This window comes from Aphanomyces astaci (assembly GCF_000520075.1).
Source record: "Aphanomyces astaci strain APO3 unplaced genomic scaffold supercont1.7, whole genome shotgun sequence".
Lineage (NCBI taxonomy): Eukaryota > Oomycota > Saprolegniomycetes > Saprolegniales > Verrucalvaceae > Aphanomyces > Aphanomyces astaci.
In genome coordinates, this window is record NW_009798270.1 from 266,918 (window position 1) to 282,241 (window position 15,324).

A 15,324-nucleotide genomic window follows, 5' to 3' on the forward strand; every position below is an offset into this window, starting at 1 on the left:
GATTGGCTAAAATCATTCAGTGTCGTTGCTGTTGATTCGCTGGTTTCTTTCAAACCTTTGGCCCCAGCAGACAAGAGGAGCAAGCGGGCGTTTGAGCTGCGACCCACAGCCTACAAGAGATCGTGTAGTGTGTGTACCCTCCCACATGCATGAGTTACGTGAAAATGGGCGGACGGCAGGGCATGCATGTAAGCTTACAGTAGTCCATGTGTGTGCCGATCACTGACTACTGTACGTACACTATGGCTTTGACCAGAGTGCAACACAAGTCGGCGAAATTAAATGGCTTCTTTACGCGCATTTTAATTGGGACGAACCCCCCAATCTCTACGGGTTTGTATGGTATTTTAAAACCTTCGCCGTGGTAATTTAAAAAAGTGCCAGCTGTATGAGCAACCCATTGCAAACACAAAAAGTACATAAACACCAGGCATTTCATCTTCGGGCAGCGTTCGAGGGCAATGGAACCAGGGGACCTTCGAACCATTTTCGCCAAGGGCGTGGACGAACGACGACGACAGGAAGCAGTCCGACTTCATCGATCTGCCGGCCCGCTGCAGATCTCATTGAACGATCACCAGCGCACGTTGAGTGGGAGTCACAGTCGACCCCATCATCGCGGTGGTGACGGGCCGTCGTCGTCCCGTCCGCCAGTGATGTCGTCCGAGACGATCTATGTCATGGAAGACAGCGACAATGACTTCAACGGCGATTACAAAGGTAACTATGACACCACAAGCGGGGGTCGGTCTCGATCCCAACGAAACACGTCCAACGCAACGGCTCGGCGCACCCATTCTAGCGCCGTCCATCGGCAAATGAGCGCGCCGCAACTTCCCCTAGGGAGCAATGGCCACAACGGAGCGTCGCCCGCAACGATGGGCGGCGGCGGCAACCTCATCTATAGCGGTTGGCTCGTCAAACAGGGAAAGATCTGGAAGAGTTGGAAGAAGCGGTACTTTGTGCTCCTCACGCGGTCCAACACGATGACAGGCGAGCCGTACTCGACACTCCAGTACTACAAGAGCCACCGCTTCGCCCAACTCAAGGGGGAGATCACCCTGGACGACCCCAATACGACTGTGCGTCCCATGGACATTCGCAAGTCCAAGCGCGCGCACTGCTTTGAGCTGCTCAAGGGGTTCAACTCGCTCGTGTGTCAAGCCAAAGACGACGACGACTGCAAGCAATGGGTCGAGCACCTCAGTCGCGTGGTGCAAGCCACCACCAGTTATGACTTGACCAAATCGACATCTTTCAGCACCCAGTCCGCGGGTGCCGCCATTGTCCTCGCGTCCCAACAACACCACCACCAGCAGCAGCAGAAACATCATCAATCGTCGGTGGCATGGCGGCAGTCGTCGTCCAAGATCGTCGTCGACCCCACCACGCGACTGTCCAACGAACTGCGCAAGCTTTTGGTGCGTTTCTCTCTCCAAAGTTAACATTTGCGTGTTTGGTTTTCCGTGAGGAATGCACAAAATGTGATGATGTTGTGTGTATGTGACACGGGGGCGCGCTTGTAGAGCTGCGACAACGCCAAGACGTCGCCCGAAGCCAACAAGTGTCTGCACTTTGTCAAACACTTTGACAGCCGCTCCACGCATGCGTTCTCGACGTTGCAAGAATTCATCCAGACCATGTGCGCGCATGTGCATGCCAAGTACGCCGCGTCCTTGCGCGCCGCGTGCCTTGGCGACCTCAACGATCTCGACGACGACGACGACGACCATCACATGGTGCGTTTCGATTGTGTTTTAATCTATGTGTTGTGTGCGAACAAGCACACTAAAAATCGACCTCTCACACGACTGCGGTGTACCGAGAGGATTTGATTGGCCACTTGATTAGTGTTGTGGGTTTTGATTGGTCGATTGGTTCGATTGTGTGGCGACTACATGCGATATGGACACCTTCGTTAACGTCGAATCTATCGAATGATAGATAATTCTCCCGTCGCCATGGAAATTGGTGTAACAATGTGTATTGTGTGGGCATTCAACGAGGTTTTCTTGGTGGCTTTTGTGTGTGTGTTGAACGAGATATGGGTCTAGCTGTGTATCACGTTGCCATATCCGCGACAGATTTGTTGATATATATATATATAGCGACAGATCTGTTGATATATATATATATATATCAAGAAGTCTGTCGCTATATATATATATATCAAGAAGTCTGTCGCGGATATGGCAACGTGATATACAACTAGACCCATACCTCGTTCAACATGGTCCATGATATTTCCATTGTTGCTGCTGCTGCTGCTTACTCTAGACTATATGTTGGTCTGCTGGTAGGACCGCCTGATTGACAGTTGCATCCACCGCCAAGTGGAAGAAGCGCTGTTTCTACCGCTACACGACGGCCTCTACAGCGCCGTGCGCCGCCAAGTCAACGCCGACGCGGAAGCCGGGCTCAACAAAAAGTTGCGATGGCTTCAAGGCAAAGACCAGGCGTTCTTTGACATTTCCCCACACCACTTGTCGTCTTCGGAATGGCGTGACGGTATCGCATGTTACATTGTTTTAGACGACACGGTTGTGTGTAACCACGGGGACGTGTTGTAGCGTGCAAGCTACTGGGGCACCTGGGGGCGTATTCGTTGCCGATAGACAAGTACAACGCGCTGGTCGAAGCCGTGGACGAGATCCAAGCCACGTACACGGACGAGCATCCCGTGTCGGAGTTTGTGTACCAAGTGACGTCGGACGGCCTCGGGTTCAACTCGCTCGTGCCGACGTCCACGTCGCAGTCGACACTCGACACGGACGACTTGATTCCGATCTTTACGTTCTTGCTCGTGAATTCTGGGCTTGAAAACTTGCTCACGCTCAAGCAGTTGCTCACGGCGATGCATCACCATCACTATCACCATCCCGACAAGACTACCTCGATGACGACGACGACACCACATGTGGTGGGCATCCTCGGGGCAGCCATGGAGTTTGTCCAGAACGTGACCATTCCCGCAGTGCTTGAAGACATCTTCAAGGAGCAAATTGCATTTTCCATCGACGGCGACTGGCGCCTCGGCCTCGGGTTTGAGCCCGAATCGACGTACCGAAGCGGCGCTATGGTCAAGAACATCACGGCCCACGGCCAAGCGGCACTGGGCGGGATCGTGTCCAAGGGCCACGTGCTAGTCACGCTCAATGGCACCAACGTTGTGCTGTGGTATGGACAGATAACATCGATCGTTTTGACCTACTAACACGATGTCACATGCGACGACTAGGCCATACAACGATGTGGTGGGACTCCTCAACATGTCGTCGCCCCCTCATCGCATGGCGTTCATTTCCAACCCAAACTACGTCAAGATCCTCGGCAGCAACAAGTCGCTGTGGAACGTCGCGCTTGTCCAAGCGTGTCAGCGGGGTGCCGTCGGGTCTGTCCAAATGCTGGTCGCCAACGGCGCCGAAGTACGTTTTTTCATGGCTTATATGATTGTCTTGCTTTTACCCAAACTTTGGCCTTTTAAGCTGATTATTCTTTGCCAAATCTATATCGATCGATTCTTTGACTTTGTATATAACGATCGTACGAATTCCAGTCACGCTACGAATTATTCGGGTGTGGAATTGGTTGGCCCAAGAGTGAATTTGATTGGCCACTTGAGTCGTGTTGTGGATTTTGATTGGTCGTATATGTCTGATTGTCTGTGGTTCTTCTGGTCATTCGATTGAGCTATTTTGAAATCGTGTCCTGACGTTTACGATCGCTTTATGCATACATAGGTCAACTACATTTCCGACGACGACTTGACTCCGCTGTCGGTGGCCGTGAGCTACTTCCACGTCAACGTCGTGTCGTACCTGCTCCAACACGGCGCGAAAACCAAACACTTGACCGCGCTCGGCCGCGGCCCCCTCCACCTGCTCGGGGCGCCGCAGCTGTCGATGGACGCCCCTCAATCCAACGGCAAGCAACACGCCGCCGCCTGGCCCGACAAGGTGCGCCAGATCATCCACAAACTAGTGCGCCACGGCGCCGTCATCGACGGCGTCGACCACTTTGGGTACACGCCGCTCATGCTCCTCGCGTGCACGGGGTGTCTGGAGGGGGTGGACACGCTCATGGAGCTGTCCAAGACAATCAACATCGACATGAGGGGGTGGCACACGGGATGCAGTGCGCTCGCGTGTGCCGCCAAGGAAGGGCAGTCCGAAGTCGCCACGGCGCTGCTGGACTACGGCGCTGACCCCAGCGTCAAAGCGTTGCGAGGTGAAACGCCACTGCATTACGCTGCCAGCGCCGCCGACCTGCACACGTGCGCGGTGCTGCTGTCCGAAGGCAAAGCCGACGTGAACGCGCGCACGTTGGACGGATGGACGCCGCTGATGCTCGCCGTGTCCCGGGGCGCGCTGATCCAAGGACATGTGGTCCAGAAGGACACGGCGGCGGTCCTCGACACGGTCCGCCTCTTGCTCAACGAACGCGCCAACGCCAAAGATATTTGCAACGTGTTCCGCCAAGCCATCCACTACGCCGCCGTGCACGGAGGCGCCGACGTGTATGGGTTCCTGGCGTCCCATCCAGACGTAGACGTCCATGCCCCCGACCTCTGCGGCCAGTCGGCGCGTCAGTTATTTGAAGCGCACCACGCGTCCGCCACGACCAACACTACAACGAGTGGCCTAACTACCACCACCACCAGCACCACCACCACCAGCCACGGCGGCGTAGGCAGCGGCAGTTTGAACTTGTCGACGTTGAGTCAGTCGAGCAGCAGCGGCATGGTCTTTTTGGATGCGGCCAACGTCGCGTCGTCGTCGTCGTCCACGTCGTCCATGAGTATGCGATGACGTTGTTCTTGTTGTTGTGTCTGGACTACTCCCCTTGTCGCGTATGGATTCCTACGATCGAGACCTTTTGCGTCGACTTGTTTGTTTGGCATGGATGGTGGTATACTGGAACGTTGACCAACTCACAACCATGTGATTGTTTATTATTAGTCATGCTGTCCATGTCGCCGGACCTATCGACGTCATTGAGTCATCCACCAAACGACGACGTGATGGTGATTTCAGACGCCCCCACCATCCTGGATGCAGCACCCAAACACAGCTGCTGCGACGTGGTGCAAGCCGTGGGCGCCGCAGACATGCTCGGTACGTTTTTGCAGTACGATCACACGGCCGTCCACGACATGGAAGCGTTCTTATGGACTGGGCAACTGCACATTGAAAAGTCGGACGTCCTCGCCTTCTTTCGGGTACACAACCACCCCAAATGACCATGTCTCACTCACTTGCTTCTTCACACGTATTGGAGTCTCTGATGCTCCCATGTGTGATGCTGCTGCTGGACGAGTAAAGTGTTGGTTCCCGTGTATGACTGAGTGGGTTGGGATGATGCAATTTCTCGAAATACCACATTTCCATGTCACCCCCAGCGTTTTCATAGATTGCATTCGACGTTTTGACGTGGATGATACTATATGTGACAACGTTATAACGGTGTACTAGTCGATTGTGTGGATATGTGACAACGTCATAACAGTGTGCTAGTCGTTTGTTTCGGACGCGCCGTCGACCCATGTCCAGTACGCGCGGCGGGTGGTGCTGTGGTGTTTGGACGTGTGGATCCAACTGCTCCAGGAAACCCCATCGCCTCCGCTGGACGTTTGCTTTGACATTTCCAACCTCGTCATCCACTTGCTGCCTGCGATCGTCGAGACGGATGCGGTGCTGCTGCAGTGGCTCACCACGCGCAAGATCGCTCCGTTCGTCAAGGCCTGCCAGACACGCCAGCCGTTCACATCCCACGGCCACTGCGATGCCGAATACACGGCGTTGGCTGCGTACTTTGACCAAGCGCGACCGCTGGCGTTCCTGACTGATGCCGCCGCCGCCGCTCCTCCGACGACGTCCACGGGAAGCGTGCGGGACCGCCTCGCGCTCGCGGGTGTCGCTTCGTCTACGGAAACCAGGACGCCAGTCGTCGCTGCCAAGCGTCGGTTTTCAATCTTGGACCGTGTCGCACGACTGTGGTAAGTACGGTAGACACACTATGGTTTTTGTGGTTTGAAATCCAAGTAGGATCTTCGTGATATTGTGATTTATTCGCTATAAACTTGCAAAATTCGCCTGGTTTGTCGAATCAATATTGAATCACGCCGGAGTTCTGATTGGTTGAATATACTTGTCCTTTCTGCAAGAGCCAATCAAATCCACTCAAAAATGGATTCGCCAATAGCGTCGATTCGTGATTCGTGATTCGACGGGGTGTGGAAGTTTGTACTGAATCCACAATATATATATATATATATACTTGCTTGTGTGTTGAATTCTATAGTATTGCACCATGAGATGAATGAAAATATTTCTGACGGGCGTACGTGGTTGGTTGATATTGTAGGCAACTCGACATTGACCCGGGCTTGATGGCATCTCAAATCACACTGCTCCAGCATTGGTTTTTCCAAAAAATTCCAGGTACGTCGCAGAAACGTTCTAGTTGGCTTCGATCCACAACTGAACTGAATTGATCAATTGACGATATATATATATATATATATATGCCTGGTCATCCTACTCCCCCTAGTGTCCCAACTCATGGCGCCTAAAAAGTCGGCGACGCTCACGCCTGCGTATGACAAGTCTCGGCTACTGCACAACCACATTTCGCTGTGGGTGATCAACCAAATCTTAGCCCGCGAAGACGTAGTCGACCGCGGCCAGATCTTGAGCTACTACGTCAAGGTGTGATTGTTGTGCTGTTTGGGGATCGGATGGATCATGCATGTCGTTTGGCTGCAGGTCGCGGGCAAGTGCCTCACCCCCCTGCGCAACTTTGACGGTTTTGTGGCCATCATGTACGCACTGAACGACTCGTCCATCTTTCGACTCAAGAAAACGTGGGGCCGGTTGCCGCCGCCCGTGCGGACGTTGTGGCAAGAGCTCAAGCAATGGACAGAAAAGGGCGCCAGGTACGTACGTACACACATCCAGATACCAGCCAAAACCACTAGCCACATCTGGGATGATTCCATGACAAGGAGAGCAATTTAACGCCATGATTGATGGTGGTTGTGATGCTTTGTGTAGACCGCTGCATAAACTGATGAAAGAAGGCGCGTTGCCGTCGATTCCGTACTTGGGGCTCGTGGGACAGCAGTTTATCGTGGCGCAAGAGTACCCAGATTTCGTCCAGAACGACCTGGTGAACCTGAAAAAGATGCGGCTGCGTGGGAACGTCGTGCGCCTTGTGCTGCCGTGCCAGAAGACGCCCTACATCTTCACGCCTGACAAGCGACTGCTGGTACGATCGATCCCCCTACCCCCAACTATGTGACACTGTGTGATGACGCTAGGATCACATGTGTGCACCACTGCAATTGTCCACCAGAGACTTTTGCTTTAATCGATCGTTGGAGGTGGAACCGCGCCTCGCGGAAGTCGAATAATAAAAGCCCTCTAGTCGCCGCTTTCTCGTAGTTTTTTGTATTGTACCTTGTGAGTTCATGCGAATATTGGAACCATCTCGTTCGACAAGCGTGTACTCTCGACTGTAGGTGCTGCAGTCACATAGGACGGGTCGATGTAGAAAGGATTCGAATTCGTCCACTGGTGGTGGTGGTGCCCCAGGAACGATATGGAACCAGTGTGTCGCTCCACCACTGCAGGAATCAACGGCAAGAGTCTCTTCGATAACGTCTACAGTTCAAATGGCCCGGACGCAGGGACGTCAAATACACCCTGCCAACACGACCAAACCATGGTCAGATTTGAGTCAAGCACGAACGTCGACTCACCTGCATTCGCAAGTCGAGCACCCGTGTCGTCATGTCTTCATCCATTTCGCACTGCACGGCAATCGTGCGTGTCAAAGGGACGCCGCACGTACAGTTCTTCTTCACGTTTCCGCACATGATGCACTTGTAGTTTCCAGGCTGATATGGACACACGTGACCCTTCTTTGGCTCGCCGCACCGACTGCATCGGTAGTTTCCCCGGCCGCCCCTTCCCACCTCTTGCTCATCTACCATTATACCTTCGTCATCTACAGGATGCTACCATGCATGCATCGTGAGATTGGGGTACGTCGTCGTACATACCTGTCGTGTCCCAGTTGTTGCTGCTTTCCATTCCCAACTTGGTTGATGACAATTGGGGCAATCATATGGAATCCGGATAATTACTCCGTAATTCCCTTACATCATTCCTAGAATATCCGGATGACTTCTTGCACCTAATCATAGAAAAATCGTATCCCGCTCGTTTTTATTCTGTGTCCGTTTTTACTACTAGCTTTTTGTATGACCTCGTTGCGGTTTGTTTTAAAATAGCAAGTGTTACGATGAGCCAATCAGAATGACCTTGCCGAAGGCGTAACAAAAGTCGCCTCAGTTCCCTCTCATCAACGAGCACCGGGAGCGATCATGGACGCATTGTGGACAGACGATGCTGCCGCCGCCACCGTGGAAGTCGGAGAGAAAGACTCGCTGTCGACACGCAAAAGCATGAAGCGCAAGGCAGCAGATGTGGCGCATGTCCACGAAGACCACTCGATGTGGAAGTACTTTCGCGGCCTCGTCCCTCGCGTCTTTCAGGTAGCAAGCATTTCCAGCAGCATGCATCTTTACATATGGTGCTTTGCTGATATACCATCTATTTCTCTCCTCTAGCCGCTGGTGCACGCGACGACCTCTGCCGGTTGCTTGGACCCGATGTGGGTGTGCCACGATGCCGTCGACGACGCCCTTGAGGTCGAAGGAACTGTCACGAATATTCCTCGTCCGATCGCTCGCGTTCGCAATCAGCCATCGCACGTCCGTGGTGAGCCGATCCAGATCGGCTTTGGCGGGTGCGGCGGCTTCTACAACTATTTGCTCGGGGTGGCGTCAATTCTCCAGGTATGATTCATGCGATGGTGTCGTCGTTCGTGGACTCATCTCCCTTGTCGCAGGAACGCTTTGACTTAACCGACGCCGTGTTCTCCGGTGCGTCTGCCGGCTGCTTCCCCGCGCTGGTCCTCGCCATGAACAAGAACGTCAGCGACTTCTTCCACGGTGCCAACTTGACGCTGATCCGCGACGCCGACAAGAAGACGTTCATGGGCTGGCGCGACTGGATTCCGTTGACCAAACAACATACCCTCATGATGCTGGAACCCGACACGTACCAGAAGCTGGACAAGAAGTTCTACTGCAGCATCACGCGCGTGCCGAGCCTCGAGAACGAGCTCGTGACTTCGTGGACCGACAACGAAGACATGGTCGACTGCATGCTCACGTCCGGCCACGTGCCGCTGTACCACCCCGAGTACCTGCGGTCGTTCCGTGGCCACAAGTACATTGACGGCAGCGTGTCCAATAACGACCCGATGCCGCTCGGCAATTTAGCTCCCGCCCATGTGTTTCACTTTTGGAAGTGGCGCCAGATCCTTCCCCACTGGATCCTCGTCTCGACCAACGCTAACTGGGCCAACCAGCAGTTTGAATGGGGCCGCGCCGACGCCGTCGCACACCTCCACGAGATTGAAACCGTCTTGCATTACAAGGACGACGAACATGACGAGTAATATATTTAACATGGGCTGTCGAGAATATGTGACGCCGTTTTGCTGTTGATAGCCAAAGGATTGAGCGGTGTGCTGCGGTGTGCTTGTACAACTTGAATCGTCGTCACACATGCAACTCGGTATACTTAGATAAAGTACAGAAATGCGTACAGTGGACTTGTGTACGGTTGGGTCATTTTGATTTGGCAATAAAACATGGTTTATTTGTTTTTTACCCAATGAAATAGATTGGAGATAAAGGTGTTCAAATATCCGACATATTTTTTAATGACATGGTTGCATACAAAACGACAGACATTTTAATTCCAGCCTCGTGGCCATTTCCAAGACTTTGGCACCAAGCATCATGAGCTTTAACTTTGGGTCTGCACCGGCGGCGGGCGGGGCGTCTGCCAGTGGATTTTCGTTTGGCAGTGCCGCGCCAGCAGCACCTGCTACCGCTCCTACGTCAGGTTTCGCCTTTGGTGGAGCACCTGCGGCTCCCTCCTCGTCCACCACAGCCCCAACAACGGGATTCTCATTTGGTGCATCGAGCAGTGCCCCGGCTGCTCCGGCCACGACGACAGCCCCCGCGACCACAGGTTTTGCATTCGGAGGTGCGGCTGCTGCTCCTGCCGCTTCAACAACTGCCCCTGCCACGACAGGGTTTTCTTTTGGAGGTGCTGCACCTGCTCCTGCCGCAACTTCGACAACTACCCCTGCCGCGACACCATTCAACTTTGGCGGGGCCGCCCCTGCTGCAGCTCCAGCAGCTCCAACCACAGGTTTTGCATTTGGTGGTTCGTCGAAAACCACCCCTGCGGCGACTACTCCCGCCGCGCCATCGACTACTCCCGCCGCACCGTCGACCACTGGTTTTGCATTTGGTGGAAGTGCTGCTCCTTCTGCCGCCACCACGACGTCAACGCCTGCGGCACCGGCGACAGGGTTTGGCATTTCCTCCACTCCCGCGTCGACGACAGAAACTGTGGCACCCGCGTTTTCTCTGGGCGGGTCCACTTCCACTCCCGCCGCCGCCGCCGCGCCATCCACGGCCTTTTCGTTTGGGGGTGCTGCCGCCAAGCCGACCGAGTCCGCTACTTCGTCAACGGATAAGCCTGCCACTTCGTTCAGTTTTGGAGGCGCCACTGCTACCCCGTCTACGACCACCCCCGCCACATCGTCGTTTGCACAGCCATCTGATGCAGCCGCCGCTACCAGTGGAGCCGCCGGCACAGGTATCCCCCAACATGGTAGAGATGAAGTATTGAGAGACATGTATGTATTGGTTAGTAGCTGTGACCCTCCAAGACAAGCCGCCGGCGGAATACATGGACAAGACCGTCGAGGACATTATCAACATGTGGAGCGAACAATTGGAAAGTCATGCGACGGCGTTCACGAACGAAGCGGTGCGAGGTACGCATGGTGTCAGGATGACATCTTGTCTTTTGGACATTTGGACTTTGTGCTGATTTTTTGCCAAATCCATCGATCGATTGATTGTTCTGAATTTTGTATGTAAAAAAAAGCCAATTGAAGTGACCGTCACACTAATTTAAGTCGTCCCACACTAGTCAGCTGTTGATTGGTTGAACTGATGATTTCATGGATTCTGATTGGCTGCCGATTCTACCTTTGGCGCTGATTCGCCAAATGTATCGATCGATTCTTTGTACCCAGTGTCACACTAATTTATGACATGCACTAATTCGATGTGGAATTGGTCGGATTTGATTGGCTACTTGATTCGTGATCGGGATTTGATTGGTCGGTCGATTGTCTGCCGATTGGATGCTTCTTCTGCTGCTCATGTCGATTGAGAGCACCCGACACACTTGAATATTTCAAACAATCGACTTGACATTGCCATTCAATTATATACATACATTCTCCAACGTGGTGGCATGTCATAGTGAGTCACTGGGACACGGAACTGATGCAAAACCAGACGAAATTGGGTGAATTGGCGATCGACGTGCGACGGTTGCAAGTGGCCCAAAAGGAGCTGAATGCCAACTTGGACACGATCACGTCATACCAGACTGAACTCGAATCCACGCTAGAGGTACAACTGTTGGTTGATCACGCCCTTGTGTTTAGTGTGTGGATAACGTCATCATTGGCCACGGCGACTAGCAATTGGAATCGAGCGTGGACAAGATGTTTGAATCGAACCGGCTCATCCCCGACGCCGCCGACTTGGAACGCGAGGCCACGCTGCAACTGTCGGTGGACATTGACACGCAACTCAACATGATGTCGACCGCGCTCAAGGAAACGATCGAGCGGCTCAACCAGTCGTCGCAGGCGGCCGGCGGCGGAGATGACACTGATGAGCTGCATCAACCCATTGCGCAGATCCTCAAGGTGCTCAACGTGCATCACAACTCGCTGCTGTGGATCGACGAGAACGCGACCAAGTTGACCCAGGACATGGGCGAGATTGCGCAAAAGATCACTCGTCCTTAACTGTTCTGGCCTACGACTTAGTATATTTCTGACACTCACGTTTTGACTGTGTGGACCACATATTCCCAGCAGCCGCGAAGCTGCCGCGATAGAGATGCATGGGCATATGTACACTGTATGGGTATGGTGCCAAAGCATCTTGAAACGATTGGAGAAGCCTGTGAAATTTAATGTTTCGAACGGGTGCATATAAACTGTGACAGGTTTCTCAGTGGTGGTTTTTAACCCACCCCCCCATCTATTCTGCCAAAATCTACCACTAAATTGATGGCCCTCCCCCCTCTGGAACGGCCGATAAGTGTCGAAACAAACGGCCAAGTGTATTTCAGACAAAATCATCGTGTGCTGTGCGATATGAACTCGGCAGGTAGCGGCGGCGGTCCATACTTCATGGGAAGTGGTCCAGGGAACCCAAATGCTGCTGCTGGAATGAACTTCAACATGGGCTTCATGATGAATCCACCTGGTGCCCCTACCGACGTCGCGAGTATGCACATGAACAGCTTTGGAACCAACACAGGCAGCGACGTCGCGGCTTCCCCGCCGTCGGCGTCGGCCATGGGAAGCAGCCAACACCACGCAAACAACACCAGCAGTAGCTTCAATCGTGGCAACTACCGATGCAGTCGATGTGGCGAACCGAAAAAAGGCCATGTGTGTCCATACCAGCCTGCCAACTACAAGTGCAGCAAGTGCGGCAACCTCAAGCGTTCGTGCACGTGCGGCGCCCCTCAGAAGAGCAACGTCGAGATCCAATGCGCTATGGACGAGCATATGACAGTAGCACGACTCGATCGTAGTGCGCAGGGCGTGACGGACTTCCACGAGTCGATCCGGTCGTTCGTCGAAGGTGCGGCGTCGTCGTCGTCGTAGTTATCGCGTGTCGCTGGATGAAGGAACTCCTCACGTTTCCTTCCCTGCTGTATATATATATATAAATCAATCGGCGAACCACTACACGTGTCCGTACTTCGAGGGATCCAAGGCCTTACGTGGTGGCAGCATCAACGAAAGCACGAACGTTATGCGCAACCTTCTAAGGGGGAAATGATAGTCTTATTATATAGTAAACGACACTAAACTAGTACGACCGTTCAAGGGTTCAAAATATATGACAGCCGTAGCTTGTGCTCGATGGTGTCCTTGCGCTGTCTGGTGTTTGCCTTGACTGATGCATAGCTCCTTTCGAGCTTCTGGCGACACGCGGTTGTCTTGTCCGACGCGCCCGCATCGTCGGTTGCGCCAAGCTTCGTCAGGACGACGTCCATGAAGCGCATTTGTCGATCGATCTTTGCGAGTTGTCGGTATGGCCACTTGGGGATATCGTGCCGCCGGCATGCGCGGATCAGTGCGGCTTCATACGTCTGAAGCTCCTTGGCTGCCTTCTTCAGTGGCATGTGGTAGTACTCTCCAAGCTCCTGCGCGGTGAACTGGCGGGGCGTAGTCATGATGGCGGTCGATGAGTGGGGGGTGCGCGGCAAATTGCACAGTGAATAGTTAGTTCCATTCAGAGTCTACAAGAGGACCGAAGAGTACACGTACGATGGTTGACGTTCGAATTGGAAATTTGGCAACGACCACAAGTCACAACCAGCGCCAAACGTCAAAGTGGCTACAATATTATCGCACTGTAGACCACGATACTACTGGTATACAGTATGTTGATTACGACGTATAAAGGCAACCGAGTTTTGAAGATGGGGCTGGCTCAGGCATTGCAAAGCCAAAGATGAAAGGATCAAAGAGGCATTTCCAACGAAGAGCGTCGCGTGCCATGGCCTTACCTGACAAGCCAGGCGTGGCTTGACGTTACTCGTGACAGTCAGGCAAGTCACCATTCATCGACGGACATGATAGTTGTTGTAACAGGTTCATCAACAGAATAAGGGTTGCTAGAGGCTATTCCAAGAAAGAGGGATGTTTCTCTGTGTGATCTTCGTAGTACATACAAGGTGTACAAGGCTATGCAATCAAAGAGGTCTGTTGACGTGGAAATCGTGGCTCTTTCATGCTGAGAATGATTCATGGTTGTCGTTAGTATTCATAATATCCACCCACTAGTAAACCGACATTACGCTGGGGTTCCCTACTGGATTGTTCGGGGGGGATGTGATGGAGTAGGGGGGGCTGCATGCCACTGTGGGGGTGGTGCTTTGTACGTAAAGATTCAGAGGCAACTCACGACTTGTTGGCCGGAACAAGTATGCTAACTCATTGCAGTACACATACTGTAGCACCCATGAATCATATGCTGAAACATTTTCTACATGCAGACACACATCACCTTTTGCGTACAGTAAGGTACGCGAAATGATGGTAACGTAATTGCAAAGCTAGAGATGGAACGGAACCACCGGAAGAAATGTACATAACTTACACCGGGCTATCGTTGCGACGTGAAAGGGCGGTCGATTGCAATTGACAGGTAACTATACGGCAGTGGAATCCTACCAGGGGGGAAGCACACCTGAGTACGGAGCCCTGGGGCTACTGCAGCTAACTAATGCTGCGACCTTTCGGTAGGCATTTTTTGAAGCACTTGTCGCCTTATAACTGAGCACTGTAGAGTTGCTACAACTGGACTGTGTTATATCCCACGTCGTAGAATATCCTGAGACCCGTGATGAACGAATTTCTGCACGAAAGACTGAGCTAACGTTATTGTCAAATACTACACGGTGATGTACTGGCTCTGTAGGCCTGCCGGTGTACCAGGTCAGTGGCTTCTCACTGCTGCGTACCCTGTCCTATATTGAATGCGTCGGTGGGAATCTCCATGCATGAAGCTCATAACGTTAACAATGAGGGAAACGGCACAGTGACGTGACATGTGATGAATGTGTAGTCGACAGGAACTGCGTCTCTGATTGGTTGAAGAACCAAATACAATGTTCTGATTGGCTTGACTCAAACCCTAACCCATTGACATGGTCAATTCGCGCGAATGATACGTTGTGATTGGTATGCACAGTGCCGCGATTGTTGTACTTACATAGACGCATCGCCACCGTGTCGTTGTCAAAGGGCAATATGCACAACAACAACGGTGTATACGTATACTCCCTTGACAATAGTTTCAGTGGCACCTGTGTGATCTGTTTCTATTGCCTACTTGACGTTATCTGCGCCTTGATATATTGTCTCAAACGTCTCTGCCCATGCCACGTACATTGTGATAACCGACCGGTTCACACCCATCGATACCTGTCAAATATTTGCATCGTCGTCGAAATGAAATGTTCAAGCCGTCACATTTACTGCATACACGACGGAACTACGCCGCACTCAGTTTTCCCACGAGGGCTCACTGGTGGCCATCCGTACAGTAGCGTCTACGTCCCTCAT

General features: G+C 52.8%; 6 protein-coding genes across 10 annotated transcripts; 4 read left to right on the plus strand and 2 right to left on the minus strand.

The window, feature by feature from the left end:
* Positions 1 to 416: 416 nt before the first annotated feature.
* On the plus strand, positions 417 to 7,450 carry H257_04044. Of its 2 annotated transcripts, XM_009828411.1 has the most exons (13): positions 417 to 1,421; positions 1,527 to 1,739; positions 2,301 to 2,508; positions 2,571 to 3,177; positions 3,239 to 3,425; positions 3,741 to 4,797; positions 4,959 to 5,218; positions 5,514 to 5,995; positions 6,364 to 6,440; positions 6,550 to 6,707; positions 6,765 to 6,934; positions 7,053 to 7,266; positions 7,319 to 7,450. In XM_009828411.1, exons 1-13 carry the CDS (start codon positions 462 to 464, stop codon positions 7,409 to 7,411), a joined length of 4,686 nt encoding a protein of 1,561 aa, XP_009826713.1. In that variant the 5' UTR covers positions 417 to 461; the 3' UTR covers positions 7,412 to 7,450. The 2 variants fall into 2 exon arrangements, with proteins under 2 accessions (XP_009826713.1, XP_009826714.1); XM_009828412.1 differs by having other exon boundaries at positions 7,053 to 7,450.
* Positions 7,445 to 8,107, minus strand: H257_04045 (hypothetical protein). Of its 3 annotated transcripts, none has more exons than XM_009828415.1 (3): positions 8,063 to 8,107; positions 7,760 to 7,986; positions 7,445 to 7,703 (listed from the first exon to the last, which is right to left on the minus strand). In XM_009828415.1, the coding sequence occupies exons 1-3, from the start codon at positions 8,091 to 8,093 to the stop codon at positions 7,662 to 7,664; spliced, it is 300 nt and encodes a 99-aa protein (XP_009826717.1). In that variant the 5' UTR covers positions 8,094 to 8,107; the 3' UTR covers positions 7,445 to 7,661. The 3 variants fall into 3 exon arrangements, with proteins under 3 accessions (XP_009826717.1, XP_009826715.1, XP_009826716.1); XM_009828413.1 differs by having other exon boundaries at positions 7,760 to 7,998; XM_009828414.1 differs by lacking the exon at positions 8,063 to 8,107 and having other exon boundaries at positions 7,760 to 8,025.
* Positions 8,108 to 8,353: 246 nt separating this feature from the next.
* Positions 8,354 to 9,565, plus strand: H257_04046 (hypothetical protein). The gene is made up of 3 exons (XM_009828416.1): positions 8,354 to 8,557; positions 8,633 to 8,860; positions 8,914 to 9,565. The coding sequence occupies exons 1-3, from the start codon at positions 8,387 to 8,389 to the stop codon at positions 9,526 to 9,528; spliced, it is 1,014 nt and encodes a 337-aa protein (XP_009826718.1). The 5' UTR covers positions 8,354 to 8,386; the 3' UTR covers positions 9,529 to 9,565.
* Positions 9,566 to 9,840: 275 nt separating this feature from the next.
* Positions 9,841 to 12,097, plus strand: H257_04047. Of its 2 annotated transcripts, XM_009828417.1 has the most exons (4): positions 9,841 to 10,745; positions 10,804 to 10,926; positions 11,424 to 11,575; positions 11,647 to 12,097. In XM_009828417.1, exons 1-4 carry the CDS (start codon positions 9,875 to 9,877, stop codon positions 11,977 to 11,979), a joined length of 1,479 nt encoding a protein of 492 aa, XP_009826719.1. In that variant the 5' UTR covers positions 9,841 to 9,874; the 3' UTR covers positions 11,980 to 12,097. The 2 variants fall into 2 exon arrangements, with proteins under 2 accessions (XP_009826719.1, XP_009826720.1); XM_009828418.1 differs by having other exon boundaries at positions 11,424 to 12,097.
* A 212-nt stretch (positions 12,098 to 12,309) lies between these two features.
* H257_04048 (hypothetical protein) lies at positions 12,310 to 13,427 on the minus strand (the record flags this gene model as incomplete). The annotated part of the gene is made up of 1 exon (XM_009828419.1): positions 12,310 to 13,427. One exon carries the CDS (start codon positions 13,425 to 13,427, stop codon positions 13,074 to 13,076), a length of 354 nt encoding a protein of 117 aa, XP_009826721.1. The 3' UTR covers positions 12,310 to 13,073.
* H257_04049 (hypothetical protein) lies at positions 12,312 to 13,123 on the plus strand. Its single transcript, XM_009828420.1, has one exon. The coding sequence runs from the start codon at positions 12,334 to 12,336 to the stop codon at positions 12,850 to 12,852; it is 519 nt and encodes a 172-aa protein (XP_009826722.1). The 5' UTR covers positions 12,312 to 12,333; the 3' UTR covers positions 12,853 to 13,123.
* Positions 13,428 to 15,324: the final 1,897 nt, after the last annotated feature.